At 45.6% G+C, this 17,936-nt stretch overlaps 1 protein-coding gene across 3 annotated transcripts in view; it reads right to left on the minus strand.

Annotated features, from left to right (window-relative positions):
* The window catches only part of clcn4 (chloride voltage-gated channel 4), a 62,201-nt gene that overhangs the window by 3,642 nt on the left and 40,623 nt on the right, over positions 1–17,936 (minus strand). For all 3 annotated transcript variants that reach the window (XM_033032779.1, XM_033032780.1, XM_033032778.1), the window contains 7 exons: positions 17,772–17,894; positions 14,532–14,738; positions 12,101–12,181; positions 10,473–11,018; positions 8,335–8,521; positions 4,081–4,479; positions 2,180–2,396 (listed from right to left, as the gene is read on the minus strand). In XM_033032779.1, the coding sequence (XP_032888670.1) occupies positions 2,180–2,396; positions 4,081–4,479; positions 8,335–8,521; positions 10,473–11,018; positions 12,101–12,181; positions 14,532–14,738; positions 17,772–17,894 (1,760 nt within the window). The remainder of the gene's footprint in view (positions 1–2,179; positions 2,397–4,080; positions 4,480–8,334; positions 8,522–10,472; positions 11,019–12,100; positions 12,182–14,531; positions 14,739–17,771; positions 17,895–17,936) is intronic.

Genomic DNA, 17,936 nt, shown 5'->3' on the forward strand with positions numbered 1-17,936 from the left:
GAAGTTGATACAGTTGGTAACTTTCCTGCTTCTGTCCAAAGTTGCGATTGAATCAAGTATTCACCGCTTCCGTGCCGGTTCTTGACTAGGAGCTTCCAGCCATCACGTGGCCTGCCCCCATCGCCCTTCCCCGATCACCAAAACTCTTGAGAAGTTTTGTGCTGCTCACAGAACGATGACGCCTGTGCATGTGTTTGTTTAACGTGTACTTGATGTTGCACTCAAAGAAGCACACGGCCTTTCACAAATCAATCAATTAACTCCAATGGCAAGAGAACCAAGATGATTGGAGCTGATAGATCTGTTGCAGCCTTCATCCGTCTTCACAGCCGTTGAGTTCAAGATAACTTTGGTCCACCGTTGAGGTCTTGTAGGTTGGATCGTTCTTAGTCTGGACCCTCGTCCTCCACCGTACCGCCATATGGGTGGCCCGACCAGAAGCTGGTGCTTCCGGCTTCATTACTCTCGGAATCATGGGGGCACGCAAGCCTCGTCCCCTCGACAAGGAAAACGATCCTAAGAGGACTTGGAACCAACATAGATGGGGTGGGTTGAGGCAAAGTTTTGGATAGCCTCATGTTTACAGAGGGTGGAGCGCAGAATCACTGCCAGAGGTGCATTTGTGTCATCAGGTCAGTGTTGGAGAGCAGGAACGTGTTTTGGGATACCAAATTTCCCAGGCCTCACAGAGGTTCTACATGGACTGGGATTATGCCCTAGATTCTTGAATCCTTTCCTGAAGAGGCAACTGTCAAGAATTAACAATTGCCAGATTCATACATTCACAAGAGGCTTTCTGTGCGGTACAGGAATCTAGAAAAAAAGAATATGGAATATAGAACATAATAAAGAGGAGCAGGAGAAGGTCAGGCAGCCCTCCAGCCTGCCCACTATTCACCAGTGCATGGCTGATCCAGTCTTAGCCTGAAAACCACTTTCCCATTCTATCCTCACACCATTCTGACTTTCTTTTAAGTTCAAATATGTGTCAATCTCTGTCTTGAATATATTCAACATCAGTGGGAAGAGAATTCTCCAGATTTCTTCCTTCCAAAGTGGATAAGCTCACATTGTTCCGCATTATATTCCTTTTGTCAAGTTCCGGCCCCCCTACTCAACCTGTCTATATAATGTTGCATGCTCTTTGTATCCTCCTTATAACTTGCTAACTCATCAATCTTCATATCATCAGCAAATTTGGCTAGAGCACACTGGGTTCTTTCATCCATTACATCAACATAAGTGATAAATGGTTGAGGCACCAACCCTGATTCCTAGCAGCACCCTCTCCCAGTTACTGATTGCCAAATCAAAATTAACACACATATCTCACACTGTGTTTTTGATTTTCTGTTTTTGGATTGAATTCTGTTTTTAATTTGTGTCTCTGTGATGTCTTTATTACTTGTTATATTCCGATTATATGTTATTCCGATTACTATGTAAGGTGTCCTTGAGATGTCTGAAAGGCGCCCATTAAATAAAATTTATTATTATTATTATTATATCTCAGCTTTCTGCTTTCTGTTCATTAGCAAGTCTCTCTTCCATGACAAAACATAATCTCCAATCCCATATGTTCTTGACACAAACAGAGAATGCCATGGCACCACACTTTGCAACACCTTAACCTAGATACAAATAACAAAGGCATCAATGAGCAGTGACTTTTAGAAGGACGCTGTGTAGATTCAAACAGGCACCAGTTCACAGACTAACCAGAGGAACACTATGCGTTAAGGATCTGAACTCTAGTGCTCTACCAGTGCAGAAAAAGGGATTTAATGCAAGTGTACCCAGTTGCACCTAACAACTTCTCAGCCCTCTTTTGACAATCTGTTCCGCTATCCTCCCTGAAGATAAATCTTCATGTTCTTTACCAAGTCTTTTTCGGGAAACCTTTCTGTGAGACTTGGCCTTAAATTCTCCCAAATGAAGCACCTTGAAATATTTAAGAAAATTGAAGGCATTACATAATTTCAAGCTGTTGAACTTCACAGTCGACTACATTGCCATTTAAAAAATTTGTTTGGAAGCCCTTTCTCAAGGGGACAGTTATTATAAACATGTGGTGAACATAAAGACATTTGTGGCTGCGACTGTTTTGTGGGTGCGTTGTGTGCAAAGGCAGTGAGATGATTTACAAAGCTGACTACATGCTATTCATCACGACACTTACCCACTACGAGTGACCAGACACTGTCGCAGGCCAAGCTTGCGGAAGATGTCCACCACCGTCTCCATGGGCGTGTGGTCCGTTACCGTGAACGGGCTGAGGTTGAGGATTCTCCGCAGTTTGAGGGGGGAAGGGCTGTTGCCTGGCAACGAGGGAGGTTCTTCCATGAAGTACACAATGGAGTTGCTGACCACACCATCTTGTATTTTTCTTGCATTTTCTGATGGAGAGGGGAAACATCAACATTTGAAACTATCAAAGTCTTGCGATTATCCTTTGGGTTCCCGACACCCCACCCTCACCCACACCTCAAATCTCTTCCTTTCTTTCCAGAATTTCATTCTGGGGAATTTTTCTAATGGGCCTGAGGACCGTCGGAGAGACCGAGGGCATCATAGGCTGGAGCTACATTGAGGCATTCACACCCAAGGCACAGGCATAAAGTAGATGGGTGACCACCAGGAAGGTTAAAGGGAGTAGGGAGAGAGTGCAGGAGTTCATAAGTTATAGTAGCAGAATTGGACTTGGGTAGAGTGGATGTGGAGAGGATGTTTCCACTAGTGGGAGAGTCTCGGGACATTCTTTCAGGAAGAGATGAGGAGGAATTTCCTTAGTCAGAGGGTGGTGAATCTGTGGATTTCTTTGCCACAGAAGGCTGTGGAGGCCAAGTCGGGGATATATTTAAAGCAGAGATAGATAGATTCTTGATTAGTACCGGTGTCAGAGGTTATGGGGAGACAGGAGAATGGGGTTAGGAGGGAGAGATAGATCAGTCATGATTGAATGGCAGAGTAGACTTAATGAGCCGAATGGCCTAATTCCTTTCCTATCATTAATGAACGTGGCCATACGACCCATCGAGACTACTACGGCATTCAATTACGGCTGATCTATCTTTCTTTCTCAACCCCATTCTCAAGCCTTCTCCTCGTAACCTTTGTCACCTTTACTAATCAAGTACCTGTCAATCTCCACTTTAAAAATACCCAAAGAGGGCTTCCACAACTGTCTGGGACAACAAATTCCACATATTCACCACCCTCCAATTCTTTTCACCCCTATTTGTATTTTGTCACAATCAGTTGATACTGAGCAAGGCACAAAATTAAATATCCATATCAGAATTGAATGTCATCCACAAATGATGTTGCCATGCTGCCAACTTCCAAGATCAAATCATTTATGCAGATAATGAATGCCAGATGTTGGCTTATTTACAAATCCCATGTAAATATTTCTGACATGTAATTGCCTCGTAAACGGGATATTCTCATGTTGTCGGCTTGTTAGAACCCACGTGTAGCTTCTTTTGAAGTTGCCAGTCACTTTTGCTTATTTTCTGAGTTGGAATTTAGCAAATAACTTTACTGAATTGAAATAGGGTGCAAAGATTTGCAGGCTTATTAATACTCTGACAGACATTGATGAAAACAGTCCCTTTGTGGGCTCCTTCCATTTTTATACTTTACAGTCCTGGTGAACAGGAGGGGTTTATAGAGGAGGGGGTTTATCAGGATCCTAGACATGATACCCCACATTCAAGAGAAGCTGTCAGGCTTCACATTTCCATGACTTCTTACAGAGCAGGAGACTATTGATTGGAGCTATCAAAGCATTCCCATTAATCCCCACAAGCCATCGCCTATCAACTTTCCCCCGATTCACCTGCGACCTACCAACCCTAAGGGCCATTTACAGCAACCAAATAACCCATTCAACAGCACCTGTTTGGGATATGGTAGGAAAGCGGAGAACCTGGGGAGAAACACACTTAACCACGGGGAGAACTTGCAAACTCCGCAGACAGCACGGAGGTCGGGATCAGACCCAGTCGCTGGAGCTGTGCCATTCTAATGCACACGATATGCAGCTAAATCGACACAAGTTAACAGCTCGGGACGCACTTATCGCAAGGATGAGATCTCTCCGTTGGACAAAGCCAATGAGCCGCTCCGTTTCCCTGCTGACGACAACTGGGAAGCCATTGTAGTCTGTGTCCTTAATGAGAGTCTCCACATCCTCCACCGTCATGCTGCCTTGGGTCAGAACCGAGAGCGGAGGCTCGGTGCGTCTCGGCCTCATGACGTCCGTCGCCAGTGTCCTGTGCCTGAACTCGTCCTTTGAATCCAGGAAGGGGTAGCCGTTCAGGTGTATGTGCGCCTCGTAGATACCCACTTTCCCAAAGGCATCTGCCACCCACTTGCTGGTCACTGCTGCGGCCATTAGCGGTACAATGTACTCCAAGCCTCCAGTCAGCTCGAACATGATCACCACCAGAGACACTGTCATCCGAGTCACTCCACCTGCAACAACATCATCAACAATGCTCAAGTTTCAGTCAAAATGTGAAACGGAGGGACAATAGCTTAGAAATTGGACGAGGGAAAAGTGCCCTTTTTCAATGCATAAACAACACATGATGTGATTTTTGGCATGTTCTGAAGTGTTTCTACTAATTTGTTGTTGAAGTCCCACCTTTGTAAAATTGGACTGGGCATTCTAGTTGTGGTTCACCTGAATGACAGCACCATGTCCTGTCCTGTGCTGCCAGTATAAGTGATCACAATGTGGGCAAGTTAGGCTTCAATCTAATGGTAGGGCTCTGGGTAGTGTTGTGGAGCAGGGGGATCTAGGAATGCAGGTGCATAGCTCCCTAAAGGTGGATCGGGTGGGCAAAAAGGCTTTTGGCACATTGGCCTTAACCTGCCAGAGTATTGAGTATAGAAGTTGGGAGGTCATGTCGCAGTTGTATAAGATGTTGGTGAGGCCACATTTAGAGTATTGTGTTCAGTTCTGGGAACTGTGTTATAGTAAAGATGTTGTCAAGCTGGAAAGGGTACAGAGAAGATTTACGAGGATGTTGCCAGGACTAGAGTGTCTGAGCTTTAGGGAGAGGTTGAGTAGGCTGGGACTCTATACCTTGGAGCGCAGGAGGATGAGGAGTGATCTTATAGAGGTGTATAAGATCATGAGAGGAATAGATCGGGTAGATGCACAGTCTCTTGCCCAGAGTAGGTGAATCGAGGACCAGAGGACATAGGTTTAATGTGAAGGGGAACAGATTTAGTAGGAGTCTGAGGGGTAACTTTTTCACACAAATGGTGGTGGGTGTATGGAACAAGCTGCCAGAGGAGGTAGTTGAGGCAGGGATGATCCCAACATTTAAGAAGCAGTTAGACAGGTACATGGATAGGACAGGTTTGGAGGGATATGAAACAAATGTTTGGCAGGTGGGACTAGTGTAGCTGGGACATGTTGGGCGATGTGGGCAAGTTGGGCCGAAGGGCCTGTTTCCACCCTGTATCACTCTATGACTCTATGACATCTTAGTCTTATTCACAGGGGTGAAACATGCCAAAGTGTTAAACCAAAGGCCTGCTGCCCTCTCATATGGACATTAAAGAGCCAAGTTAGTTCTTCTGGGATCTTGGCCAACATTTACCATTCATTCAGCATTATTAAAATACATTATCTAGCTATTTTTCTCTTAACTTTGTGTGCAATCTTGCTACATAGTTAATAACTGAGAAAACTAATAATGCTTCAAAGACCAATGGCCATAAGATGTTTTTTGTACGGTCCCCAAAACATCAAAAGAGCATTCATAAGAATATTCTCAGAATTTATAGTAATTTATGATATTTGTTCTCTTCCCCCACTCCCAGATTTTACCCATTTAACTTCTACTTCAACTTTCCACTAAACTCTCTACAGCGCTTCCCAAGGTCCATTCTATTTGCCCCCCAAAATAATATTTGGTAAGAATGCCTTATACAATCCAAAATCAAAATACAATCCAAGTATTAACAAACACTGAGGTAATTTTTGAAGTACAGCCAATAACCAATTTGTCCACATATGTACTCGATTAGGTGTCATATTACAGGCTATGGCATAAAATGGTAACATACTATGTGGGAGGTACCATAAGAATGATTGTATTAACAGATAAACAGGAAAAACTGTAGACATAAGTAAGTCTTTTTCTGTTGGGCAGAGTTTTACATGTTGCATGCCACAGGGATAAAGCTGGGGCCTCATTTTTTTTTACAATTTATTGAAGTAAATTGAAGGCACTAAAAGAATGGTCACTAAATTCACTGAGGAGCACAATCTGTAAACAGTATTGGGCTGCTTATTTACACAAGATTGAATATCTGTTGGATGTCACTCAATTTTTGTTTACTAGACTGAAACCTGGAAGGGATGTTTGTCTTTTGAGGATAGGTTTATATTCCAGGCAAACCTATATTCATTGGATTTAGAAGAATGAGAGGGGATTTGAATAAAGTACATAAGATCCTCAAGGGGCTTAACAGAGAGTTAACAGTGACTTAGAGAGGATGTTTCCACATGGGAGAACCCAAAAATAGGGGTCACTGCTTAAATATAACCATTACCCATTCAAGTCAAGTCAAGTCACTTTTATTTATATAGCACATTTAAAAACAACTCTCGTTGGCCAAATTGCTTTATATTGGTATAAGAATAGTATACCAATATACGTCAGGAAAGGCTTGGGAGTAGAGATGAGTTTTTAGTCTCGACTTAAAGGAGTCGATGGAGGGGGCAGTTCTAATGGGAAGAGGGATGCTGTTCCACAGTCTAGGAGCTGCAACCACAAAGGCGCGGTCACCCCTGAGCTTATGCCTAGACCGCGGGATATTCAGCAACTCCAAGTCGGCCGATCCGAGGGACCTGGAGGTGGTGTGGTGGGTAAGCAGACTTTTGATGCAGGTGGAGGCAAGCCCATTTAGGGCTTTGTAGACATAAAGGAGGATCTTGAAATTTATTCGGAACCGCACAGGGAGCCAGTGGAGAGAGGCCAGGATCTGGGTGATGTGGTCCCTTTTTTGGGTGCCCGTTAGGAGTCTCGCTGTGGCTTCGACCAGTTGCACGCGGGACAGGGAAGAATTGGAGGAATTGTTTTATTTTACCTATCGTCCGAAGCTGAAAGAAGCTAGCTTTTACCACGGCATTGACTTGTTTGTCAAATTTCAGTGCTGAGTCAAATATCACGCCAAGGTTTTTGACGTGAGGTTTGAGTAGAGGGGTAAGGCTTCCAAGGCTGCCTGCTATCATTTTGATTGAGTCCGAGGGGCCGAGAAGAATGACCTCAGACTTACTCTCATTTAGTTGGAGGAAGTTCTGGGCCAGCCAACACTTTATATCCTCGAGGCAGCGGGTAAGGTTAAGCAGATTTGATTGTTTTTTGGGCTTCAGGGGGAGATAGAGTTGTTATCGTCTGCATAGCAATGGTACATGGCTAAACTTGCTCTCTCAGAGGAGTGAATTTCTTCCTCAAAGGATGAATGTAGCAGGCTCTTTAAATCTTTTAATACAGTTATACAAATTCTTGGTGCAAAAGGGAGAAAGGTCAATGGGGATGGGGAGGGGATGGGGAGGAATGTGAAGCTGAGATTGCAACCAGACCAGCCATGATCTTATTAAATAGGAGACTGACTTAATGGGTCAGGTGGCTTACTCTTGCACCTGATTCATACGAGAGTTCTCACCAATGCTTTAGAGTATAAATATTAAAGTCATTGGCTGGACTGCGGAATAATGTTTCCCTTCAAGGCTATTCCCTGCGTTGCTTTGTGTCCCCTTCTTATCCATTTTTCAGATGTGGTTCACAACAATTGGCACAGGTTCAGAAAAGGATGTTTCACAAAAAGGATGTGATGGCTGTGAAGGACCATCACTGTAAAATAGCTTCAGATCAGGATGTTGGAAGTTTGCTTTTAATCATTTGGTTGAGAGAATGCAAGCTTTTCTTTTCATGCTATATTGGACTTCACAATCTATTCAAATAAAATAAATGTTATATTCAGCTGTTCAGAGATCAACTATGGAAGGCGGTTCAAATTCCAATTCAAATTCCACGAGTAATGGCATGGACATTTGAACAAGTACAGGGATAGGAAAGGTTTAGAGGCATATGAGCCAAACACAGGCAAATGGACAACGTCAATGGGCTATCTTGGCAAGTTGGACCAAATGGCCTGTTTCTGTGCTGTGTGACTCTATGCTGCCTGATGCTGCCTGACCCACCCAGTTACTTCAGCATTTTGTGTCTATCTTCAGTTTAAACCAGCATCTCCAGTTCCTTCCTACACTCTATGACTCTAATAGACTGTCTATCGGTGTTCACTCACCAAGACAGGCTGCCGCGCCGACCATTGCGTAGAGCCCAGGTGTGACGCAGTCGGCTCCAGGCCTACACCAGCTCTTGAAGATGAACCAGTCATGGTGGTGATAGGCCATTTGCTCCACACCAATGCCAACCATTCTACCAGCTATTGCCCCAACAGCCATACTTGGTATAAACAGTCCCGATGGCATCTGCAGGAACATTGGGGGAAAAACATATCACAATATGCCTTGGTGTAGCACACAAACCATTAACAAACATCTCCATACAGTAATACCACATGGACAAATCAGTTCAACCACCATCCAAGATGCCACCATCAGCAGAGCCAGTTTTCACTCCACATGTCACTATCTTCAATTTGAAATGACCAAAAACTACCCCAAATCATCTCGTCCAGAATACTGAGGTCATAGCATTATAAAGAAGTACAGGACGGAAACAGGGCCCTTCAACCCACTAATAACCTGTAGACACTAATGCTATATCAATCTTTACTTTGACTGGATAGCACACAAACAATCTTTACTTTGACTGGATAGCCCATGTACACATGACAATAACAAAACGAAACTCAACTAAATTAAATGTAGTTGGTGTATTCTGCTGAAAACATAATGAAAGTATATTTTTCACTTCCAGTAGTAGTCCTGTGACTTTAGTATATCAAAGTTTGAGATCCCCTGGGTGGTGGACATGGGGATGAGGTGGGAAAGTGGAGAAGGTGCAGGATCTTCGTAAATGGTCAAGGAGGCCATTTGGCTAACTCATGCTCCTGTCTTCTGCACTGTAATGTCCTTACTTGATTCATTCACTGCCTCGTCAAGAAAACAGAGGAAACGTAGCTATACATGCTACAATTACAACACAATTACAATACAATTACAATTCAATTTATTGTCATTTGGACCCCTTGAGGTCCAAATGACAATATGTTGGGGTCATGTTGGGGTCATAGACCCAAGACACAACATAATTCACATAAACATCCATCACATTGCTGTGATGGAAGGCCAAAAAAACTTATCTCTCCACTGCACTCTCCCCCCCGATGTCAGAGTCAAAGTCAAAGCCCCCGGCGGGCGATGGCGAATTGTCCCGTGGCCATTAAAGCCACGCCGGGTGATGCAAGGTCGCACACCGGGTCTTGGTGTTAGAGCCCCGGCGTGCGCTCGCAGTCCCGCAGCCATTCCAAGCCGCGCGGGGCGGTGCTGTAAGGCCCCGCTCCAGGAGCTCTTCAACCCCGCAACTCGGGCGGGAGAAGTCGCCGCCGCGGAAGCCCCGAAAAGCGGTCTCCCTCCAGGGACCCGCGGGCTCCCGGTGTTACCGTCTGCCAAACCCGCAGATGCAGCCACCGAATCTCCGGGGGTCGGGCCGCAGCAGCGTCCACCACAGCTCCACCCGCTCTGGACTCGGCCAGCTCCGCGACGGTGAGGTGAGTAGTCGGCACCAGAGCCCCCGGTCTTCCTGTTGGAGGCCGCTCCTCGTTGCAGCCCCAACGACAACGGAGACCCGACAAAGAAAAGGTCGGGTCTCCCGTGCAGGGAGAGATTTAAAAGTTACCCCCAACCCCCCCACACCACCACCACACACATACCCCAACAAAAAATAACAAAAACTACATAAAAACATAGACATAAAATAATAAAAACGCAGACGGACTGCAGAGGCCGCTGCTGACGAAAGTCGCGCCGCCTACCGGATACTTAGCAATTGCAAATAGTGTTGCTCTAGGGAGAGGTTCAGCAGGCTTGGACTTTGTTCCTTGGAGCGTAGAAGGATGGGGACGTTCCTGGCCAAAGGGTGTGAAGAAGGATTTTGACTCAAAATGTCACCTATTCCTTTTCTTCAGAGATGCTGCCTGATCTGTTGAGTTACCCCAGCATATCTGAGAACTATATTCTGCACATTCCCCTTTTCTCAAACTATTATGCTTCAGTTAGTCTTGATTGTATTTATGTATACCATTATCTGATCTGAGTGGATAGTTTTTCACAATACTTCGGTACTCGTGACAATTATAAACCTAAAGCTAATGGTTCACCTCTGGTCTGATAGGTTTGATTGGTGAATTCTCCCTGTGCCTATGAGGATGTTAGCATGAAGTCGGCTCACTAACAGTGGCCGTGTGGCCGTCCTTACCTTCATTCCAAACGTGAATATGGTGATGACGATTTTGAACACAAGGGCGAGAGCCAGCTGCCATATCGCGGCGTAGACCCCAGGGCCGGCTGGACGGTCAGGTATATCGTCCACGGGCCGGGTCATGTTGGGGTCATTGATATAGTCGCAGAGCTGCGAAGATTCAAGCGCCCCGCAGTCGTTGAACAGCTCAGAGATGAGCTCGCTGGTGCTGCGCCGCGTGTACTGGTTGGGAAAAGCAAAGATGGCGGTGATGGCGGTCACGGCGATCACCTCCAGCACTGGGTACCGGCCCAGGTTCGTGCTCTTGCGCTTCCTGCACCAGGCGATGTTCCCTCGGATGAAGAGCGTCCCCCACAGACCGCCAAAAACCCCCAGGAGGATGAAGGGCACCAGCTCCGCCATGTACCACGGCGTGTGGTACTCCACGTAGAACAGCACCAGCCGACTGTTCCCAAACGGGTTGATTGAGCGGAGAGTGAAAGCGGCCACCAGCGCAGCGAAGAACGACCTCCAGAGAGTCTTCAGTGGGAAGTAGTAACTGACCTGGAAGACAACAGGAGAATCCACCATCACCTACTCTGATTCAACAAGGACCTTGGCGGAGCAGGGAGCAGAGAAGTTGTGGTACTCCCCAGCAACTCCCCCCCACCCCAGACAGGCCTTTCAGCCCTGCTCGCCCATGCTGACAAACATGTCACCTCTATACGAGTTCCCACTTACCTGCATTTGTCCATATCCCTCTAAACCATTCCTATCCATGTACCTGTCTAAATGCCTCTTAAATGTTCTTATAGTACCTGCCTCAACTACCTCCTCGGGCAGCTTGTTCCAAATGCCCATGTAAAAGTTGCCCCTCAGGTTCCTATTAAATCTTTCCACTCTCACCCATGTCCCCTGGTTCTTGATTCCCCTATTCTGGGTAAAAGACACTGTATATTTAGCAAATCTATTCCCTTCATGATTTTACGCACCCAATTTCCTCTTGCACATTCATGTTATGGGAATTTTGATGTCACTTATTGCCAGGAAATCTGCTGGGCCATTCCAAAGAACCCTCAAGTTTCAGCAGCACTAATGAGTCAGACTGGACAAGGATGGCCGATTTTCATCCCTGAGGTTGATTTAACCAGATGTGATTTTACATCAATCTTGAAATATCAATGCCAGAAACACTCAACCAGTTAGGCAGCATCTGTAAAGAGAGAAACAGAGCTAACCTCTCAGACCGAAGACTTTGCATCAGAACTGAAACGTTGATTCTGTTTCTCTTTCACAAATGCCACCTCACCTGTATGGTGCATAACATGAGATTTTTAGGCCACTGCTATGAAAAAATGTTGGAAGTATTTTCTGCTTTTATTTTACATTTGCAAGAAGAGAGAGCTTAACTCTGCTCAATTTTGAAGCGGGAACACCGGATTCCCAACGGATGCAAATGCGGCCACTGGATGCCACCTGTCTGGAGTAGGGCTGAAACGCATAACCTTCTGTCACTGTTTCACCTCTCAGTCAAGACTCTTTCTGAACTTACTTGGTGGTTATTGATGAAGTTCATTGATAATCATTCAACATTGCGTAAGATTTAGCCCGGGGGTAGCCTCAGTTAGAGTAGGAATATACTTTACCTCTTCCAAGCTGAAAAGCACACCGCCAATGGGTGCGCCAAAGGCAACCGAGACTCCCGCGGCAGCTGCGGCCGACAGCACCTGGAAGGTGGACAAATACTCTGGTTATAAACTTCCTGTCGGCTTCCATGTCACAATAAACATACAATAGAAACCCTTCCCCTTCCTTCTTTTTAACCACTTGCTTCCCAAATCACACTAGCGATTCCATCCATCTAAAGTCCAGTTTGGTTTAGTTTAGAGATACAGCGTGGAAACAGGCCCTTCGGCCCACCTAGTCCGCACTGACCAACGATTCCCGCACACTAGCACAACGCTACACACACTAGCACAACGCTACACACACTAGCACAACGCTACACACACTAGCACAACGCTACACACACTAGCACGCTACACACACTAGCACAATGCTACACACACTAGCACGCTACACACACTAGCACAACGCTACACACACTAGCACGCTACACACACTAGCACAACGCTACACACACTAGCACAACGCTACACACACTAGCACAACGCTACACACACTAGCACAATGCTACACACTAGCACAACGCTACACACACTAGCACAACGCTACACACACTAGCACAACGCTACACACACTAGCATGCTACACACACTAGCACAATGCTACACACTAGCACAACGCTACACACACTAGCACAACGCTACACACACTAGCACAACGCTACACACACTAGCACAACGCTACACACACTAGCACAACGCTACACACACTAGCACAACGCTACACACACTAGCACAACGCTACACACTAGCACAACGCTACACACACTAGCACAACGCTACACACACTAGCACAACGCTACACACACTAGCACAACGCTACACACACTAGCACAACGCTACACACACTAGCACAACGCTACACACACTAGCACAACGCTACACACACTAGGGACATTTTTACATTGATACCAAGCCAATTAACCTACAAACCTGTACAACTTTGGAATGTGTGAGGAAACCGAAGATCTCGGAGAAAACCCATGCAGGTCATGGGGAGAAGGTACAAACTCTGTACTCTGTACAGACAAGCACCCGTGGTCAGGATCGAACCCAGGCTCCGTATGGCAGTAGCTCTACCGTTATGCCACCGTGCCGTCCTAAACAACGTGATCTTCACTGCAAGACAACTTGAAGAGAAAGATCAACTTCTATAAGCGGCTTTTTTTTTACCTCCTTAAAGCCTTTGACCAGATGGGACCATGGTGAACTCACCTAAAATTCAGTCGCCCACAGAAATATGTCTCCATCTTACAATGGAACCAACCTCAATGAAGACCAGTGACAAGCAATGATGCATCATTGCCCTGACATTTCTCTCAAGCCTTTTGAGGTGCTGCAGCTCACCTCCAACAAACCTCCTGCAGGAGGAGAGCCAACCTTCAAAACTAATGGGGATCTATGCAACCCTGACCAACATCTAATGCACCTCAGCAGTGGAGCTGCAGTTTGCAGTGGTTGTGTTTGCATTTACCCAAAGACAACATACCAAGGCAACATTATCACCACTGAGGCCTATGAGATGCCGTGTTTTACACTTGAAAGTCCGCAAGACAAAAGGGTCCTCTATAACCTGCCCTGGCTGCTCCACTGCCCTCCAACAACCAACGTTCATGGCACCCTGGAAAACATGGATCACTTCTATATCTTGGAAACCATCTTAATTAATTCACCCTTACTCTCAATGCATCCGCATAGCGTTAGGCCAATTGTAGAAAAGGATGTTTGAAGATTAACACCTTGGACTTAGAATGAAACTCATTGTCCACAAGACAGCAGTGATCCATTCCGAAATACTTCTGAGACGCTCAGGCAGCATCTTGAGGTATTGGTGAGATACCACCAATGCTGCCTCCACAAAATCTCCATATACACCAGAAGGACAAGTGAACCAGCATCAATGCCCTTTCTAGTATTGAGTCTCAGCTATAGAGCCACATCATTCGCATGCCCGACATGCGATTCTCAAAACCGACACTCGGTCCAGAGATCTATCATGGGAAGTGATTACCAGCTCAGAGGAAAAGGTCCCACTCACTGCTGAGAATCACTGCCCCAGGGCTGCTCAGTGAGTGAAGAAGGAGCATTCGGGACAATATTGGGAACCTCGACTCCTTGTATCAGGAGCACACAGAATCCATGAGTTACCTATCCTATTATCATCACATCAGCCACCTGCTGCCTCATCTGTGGATGAATCTGTGTTCCCCACATTAGCCGCAAAACCCACTAAAGCAGAGTGGAAGCGAGTCATCGTTGATCTTCAAAGAGGGCCAAAGAAGAGGGAGTTGGCAAAGGACTGTAGTTTGTAAGTTCAACTCCATTTGGAATTGGAATCCCAGGCCCCACCAGTTATTTTTAAGCCACAATACTCTACAGCAACGTCACTTACTTCTCTCCTCTTTCCTTCATTCTTACTGTACTTTGAAAACAAGCAGCAGAAGAGGTTGCCACAACAACAAGCCACGTGCACCAGTGGTCCTTCCTTCCCAAGGCTGAGGCCAGAGGAGACGGCCAACACTAAGGTTACGGTTTTAATCAGTAAAGTCCACTTGCCCAGGTAGCCTCTGATAATGAAGCCACTGAGGATAGTTTTAATCTAGAAAAATAAAATTCAAGTCAAATGAAAGATTATTTGAGATACATACATCCTTCAGTGAAACACTGGTCAGACCAGAAGAATACTTTACTAAATAAATAATTTGTTAAAATTGTTAAACTTCTCAACTACAATTAAAACCACAGCAGTAGCATGACAGAATATATTATTATACCGAGACACTACGCATGCCTTAACAGTCCTTCGTTTCTTCAGTTTGCAGCTCTGGATTCCTTGTCAACCTCTCACTTATTTCAGTTCACAATTAATGGCTGTGCCCCAAACCAAATCTGGAATTCCCTCCCCAATGCTCTCTTCCTCCCTCCCTGACACCCCCTCCATACCTGACGCTCTCTCTGTCTAACACTCCTTCTTTGCCTGGTGCTTTTTTGTTCTAGACAATCTTCTTCCCTTCCTGATGCTTCTTCTCTCCCCAATTCTTCCTCCCTTTCCATCTGATCCTCCTTTATGACTCAGCCTAAAATCTCCCACTTTGACCAGGTATATGTCACCTGTCCTAATGTCTTTTGTGTGGCTCAGTATCAACAAGTTTGTCTCTTTAGCCTCCTGTGAGCAGCTTGGCGAGTTGAATGACATTAAAAAGTACAATTTAGAGACAACTTGTTCAACAAAATAAAAGGGGGAAGTTATAAAACAAGTGCGGCGAGTTTGCAGGGAACTACCGAGGTGGAAGTTTACTGAGCTGAAAAGTTTACTCCATTGGCCTCTCTCTTGAAAGTCCCTCTCCTGCTGAGTTTTACCAGCATTTTATACTTTCCTGTGTAATTTCCAGAAGCAATCACAACTTCTGCTGGTAAAGATAAGGTGCATTATATTACACCAAAGGGGAATGGATGGAGATTATGATAATCAGGAATGCATTGATTTAAAGATGGTGGGAACAGATTATTTCCATGAACTAAACAGGAAATTGAACGGAAGGGGAAAAGAGGATGGGAGTGGGGTGGGCTGCAGAGGGGCCAGGCCGCGGAGAGGCCGTTGAGCCGCCAAGAACAAAGAGGGACAAGTTGGGGGGGTGAGGGGGTGAGGAATGCCGAGAACAAAGTGGGACCATCGGGACTCTAGTGGGTACTTTTGTTATGTAGTCGGTGCCATATACGTGGCGGCTCTTTGCATACTTTGTATATTGTATGCAAAACAAAGAATTTCATTGAACCTAGTTACATGTGACAATAAAGTATTATCTAATTAATTGGAAAAGTATTTCAAAATTGCACCACAGACATGATGGGCTGAACAATTTCTTTCTACACTGCATAACACCAATTTTATAAAGGAATGGGATGAGTCATTGTAATAGTTATGAAGCACGCTTCAGGCTGGGCGCAGTGGGTTGGCTCACCTGATGAAAACATTTCTTAGGAATGCTACACCAGCTCACCGCTCACTGCCTGCTGCCCTGTGCAGAGGGGGGGTTTCCGGGGCACAAGAGTGGCCAGTCCTGGGTCACTCGACTAACATTTTCAGAACGTGCTTCCTGAAACACAGATTTAAAGTCTGTTGTTGTGGCATTGCCTTCCTTGGGATTGGGAAATGTGGCCGCTTTCATCTCTTTCAGCAATCCATGCGGAACATGAAGAGGGATTCTTACCCTAGTCTCCTCAACAAAGTCTGTGACTACCTCTGCTCCATTATTTAGCTGGCTCCTCTCCCCTTCCCCCATCCCAAACTCCAGACCTCTCTGCCAATCATAGTGGACCATTCACAAGTGTTCCCCCCCAACCATAATTTCATCAGAAGCCAGGGGGCATAGATGCGATATTATATGTAACTTGTGTAGGAAGGAACTGCAGATGTTGATTTAAACCGAAGATAGACACAAAAAACTGGAGTAACTCAGTGGGTCAGGCAGCGTCTCTGGAGAAAAGAAACCGGTGACGTTTTGGGTTGAGACCCTTCAGACTATGTATTGAGGAAACCATTCAAGAGGGTTTATTGCATGGAGTTTTGGGACAGTAGAGGGCAGCAGAGAACACTCTATACTACCCAAGTCACAGGGACATGGAGTTATACAGCAGACACAGCCATGCTGACAAGCTGCACAACCAAGCGCCAGACCCAGATCCCTCCAAACATTTCTTATCCCTGTACCTGTCCAAGTGTCTTTTAAATGTTGTAATTGTACCCGCCAGTACCACTACCAACTCATCCTAGATATGTACCACTCTCTATGTGGGAAAAGTTGTCCCTCAAGACCCTTTTAAATCTTTCCCCCTTCACATTAAACCTATGCCCTTTAGTTTCAGATGCCCCTACTCTTGGGTAAAGACTGTGGATAAACTGAGAGAGGAACAAAAGACAGATCATATCCAGCCCCTGTAGATGATTAAAACCAGTTCATTAGAACAGGACAAGTTGCCAATCTATCTGTTGTTATTCCTGCACAAGGAGTTCCTGACCATAAGTGGCTTATTGTGTGAGACCCTGGGAAGCGCTCTGCTGCTTCCTAAAGGCGAGAGAGCAAAATGGTGAGTTTAGTTTAGTTTAGAGATACAGTCCACGTGGGCCATCGATCGCCCGTACACTAGTTCTATGTTATCCTAGTTTTGCATCCTACACATTAGGGGCAATTTATAGAAGTCAACTAACCTACAAACGTGCACGTCGTTGGAATGTGGGAAGAAACCGGAGCACCCAGAAAAATCCCATGTGGTCACGGGGATAACGCACAAACTCTGTGCAGACAGCACCCGTAGCACAATCAAACCCAGGTCTCTGGCACTGTATGTAAGGCAGCAACTCTATTGCTACGCCACTGTGCCAGCTATCTCAACTTTGTACAGGATCATCTCTGGGCCCTGTTGAAATTAAGGACCTTTGACTCGCTACAATACAAAGCACTAAAACCTATGCATCATCTTGCTGAAGACATTCAGCCAGTGTACACTGCGCCACCAATTGCTTATCGTTAGTTCTGAGGTAATACTGTTTATATTCACTAACACAGAGGGGGGGTAGAATGTAAAGGGTGCCTGCAGTGAATAGCTTTAACTTCTTGTGACTGGCACCTACCTCAGGAATTCCAGAGCCACAAGCATAGGGGGCAAACACCTTGACCAGCGACACTCCCAGGAAAGCAAAGGTCAAGGCCCACAGAACGTACAAGAAGTAGTTCAGAATGTATGCGCTGGCACCCTAGGGAAATAAAAACACATTACAGTGCTGTTAAATTTTGTA

Source organism: Amblyraja radiata, chromosome 14 (assembly GCF_010909765.2).
Source record: "Amblyraja radiata isolate CabotCenter1 chromosome 14, sAmbRad1.1.pri, whole genome shotgun sequence".
NCBI lineage: Eukaryota > Metazoa > Chordata > Chondrichthyes > Rajiformes > Rajidae > Amblyraja > Amblyraja radiata.